The sequence below is a fragment of the Cicer arietinum genome, chromosome 7 (genome assembly GCF_000331145.2).
Source record: "Cicer arietinum cultivar CDC Frontier isolate Library 1 chromosome 7, Cicar.CDCFrontier_v2.0, whole genome shotgun sequence".
Lineage (NCBI taxonomy): Eukaryota > Viridiplantae > Streptophyta > Magnoliopsida > Fabales > Fabaceae > Cicer > Cicer arietinum.
The window spans coordinates 3,920,937-3,922,911 of NC_021166.2; the positions used below are offsets into that span (position 1 = coordinate 3,920,937).

The 1,975-nt window shown below is 33.6% G+C and overlaps 2 protein-coding genes across 2 annotated transcripts in view; both read left to right on the plus strand.

Annotated features, from left to right (window-relative positions):
- Positions 1-968, plus strand: part of LOC101509870 (uncharacterized) — a 4,491-nt gene extending 3,523 nt beyond the window's left edge. The window contains exon 4 of the mRNA XM_004508026.4: positions 664-968. The gene's annotated coding sequence lies outside the window, so the exon portion shown is untranslated. The remainder of the gene's footprint in view (positions 1-663) is intronic.
- A 716-nt stretch (positions 969-1,684) lies between these two features.
- LOC101509550 (uncharacterized) overlaps positions 1,685-1,975 on the plus strand; it is a 1,930-nt gene continuing 1,639 nt past the window's right edge. Inside the window, exon 1 of the mRNA XM_004508025.4 lies at positions 1,685-1,973. Within this exon, the coding sequence (XP_004508082.1) occupies positions 1,801-1,973 (173 nt within the window). The 5' untranslated portion in view covers positions 1,685-1,800. The remainder of the gene's footprint in view (positions 1,974-1,975) is intronic.

Genomic DNA, 1,975 nt, shown 5'->3' on the forward strand with positions numbered 1-1,975 from the left:
TAGGGTGAGGTTTCTGTCTACTATGTATTAATTCAAGGTCTGTGTTCATGTTTCCATGCTTAATTGTTGCATAAAATTACTGGAATGTATTCATGTAAGTTTTAGACCTTTCAATTTTCAAAGCAACACTACTATAAAACACTTACACATACCCGGATACCGAAGATGGCATTAACACTCACGTAGATACTGGTAATAATTTGAAAAAATAGAAGTGATTGAATATAAATCATATGTCTTTAATTTGAAGTGTTGGTGCTTCATAACCTGTTTGTTTTGTTTTTTTGAAAACTCAAACCCAGTTCCACACACCTTCAAACCAAGTGTTTAGAAGATCATTTCTCCTTTCACAGTGCTTATTAGTATTTGGTAAAATCTAATAATACAAACAGGGCAGGGCCTTATATTAGCAATAGAGCAATTACATCCATGTGAATTAAAATGAGGATATGTCTGTTAATTATGTTTTTTCCTGACTCTGTCAGCAGTTTTACGTGCTATGTCTTCATATAATATAAGACTGTGTTATGCATTCCAAATTACTGTCCCAAATGTTTTACCTTCCATGTTGATGCTTAATACTAGTTAATTTTGAATTACATGAGTATTTTTCGTACCAATAAGCAACACTGACAAAATTTGTTAATCACTTGTTTGACACAGGGAATCTTTAATGGAGCAAGATGCAAATATTTTCAACCATGGTAGAGAATGGCTATGGAGATACATTTTAGTGGTAGTATGAATCTCCAAATTCACGTGCTTCCTGACTAGAGATTAGTCAGTTTCTTTTTTCTTTTTTTTTTTCAATCAATTGTTATCTGGCAGAGAACAAATTGATTCATCTGTCAAAGTATATCTCTTTTGTTTTTTAGAACCAAAACAATGCTCTTTGTAGGCTTTCATTGTTGCCAATTTCTAGTTACTTAAATTTATTGATAGATTTAATGGAATAGCGTTCTCCTCGATTTTCAGTATTCAAAGTTGGACAAGAATTGTGATTCTCCTTAACATTATGACTGGTGGTAGACATCTTGAGCTGCAAGCAAGAGAGTTTTTTTTATAATTTTTTTAAATCTATTCCAGATACCATTGTGCCTCTATTATGATGATATAAGATTAGTTTCTCCTTGTTGGAGACATGTAGCTTTGTTTTTAGCCAAAAGATATGTATCTTGGTGTACTTTTTTGTTTATCCAATTGCATAACCGCAAGTGATTTTGCAATTTTTTTTGCTTTATGTGAACTGCATACACACTGTCTCATCACTCCCATAAGCTTCTATGCACTCGACACACCCATAAAAAAATAAAAAACTTGAGGCGGTGATAATGGTAGAATAGAAATGGAAGAAGCTAAAGCAATCAAGAATACATATACATAAATTCGTATAAAAGAACAACACATACATACATCAATCAGTCAAACAAGAACTTGTTGTAATTTGCTGGAATCATTTTATTAAGGGGTGCATCTCTCTTCCATCAACTTATGACACGTACATGCCAACTTGGAAACCGTAACATTATAATACCAAGTAATAACAAAAAAAATGTCAGTAGTTAGGCATAGTTGTTTCTATAAGTGACACGTTAAATTCAATATCTCTCTAACCAAGACACGTTGCATTGCATGTTACACTCCCACCGTGTCCCTTAACTCCCTCCTTTTATAAACTTCTTCCAACCTCTCTCATTCAAAAACAACTTACTCTTCTCTCACATTCTTCATTGCAATTGCAAACTAAAGCATAAAAACAAGTTTTCATTTCATTTTGCTTGTTGCCACACAAATACATACATGGTAATGGCTCCAAGGGTTGTTTTGGTGACAGTGTTGTTGCTCTTTGTGTTTTCCATTAACTGTAAATCCTCTAGTGTTGGTCACATGCCATCAAACCAAGAGGAAAGTCGTGATTTTCAGAATGTGAAAGACAAGACCATGGAAACTGCAAACAAAGCATCAGAAGCAGGGA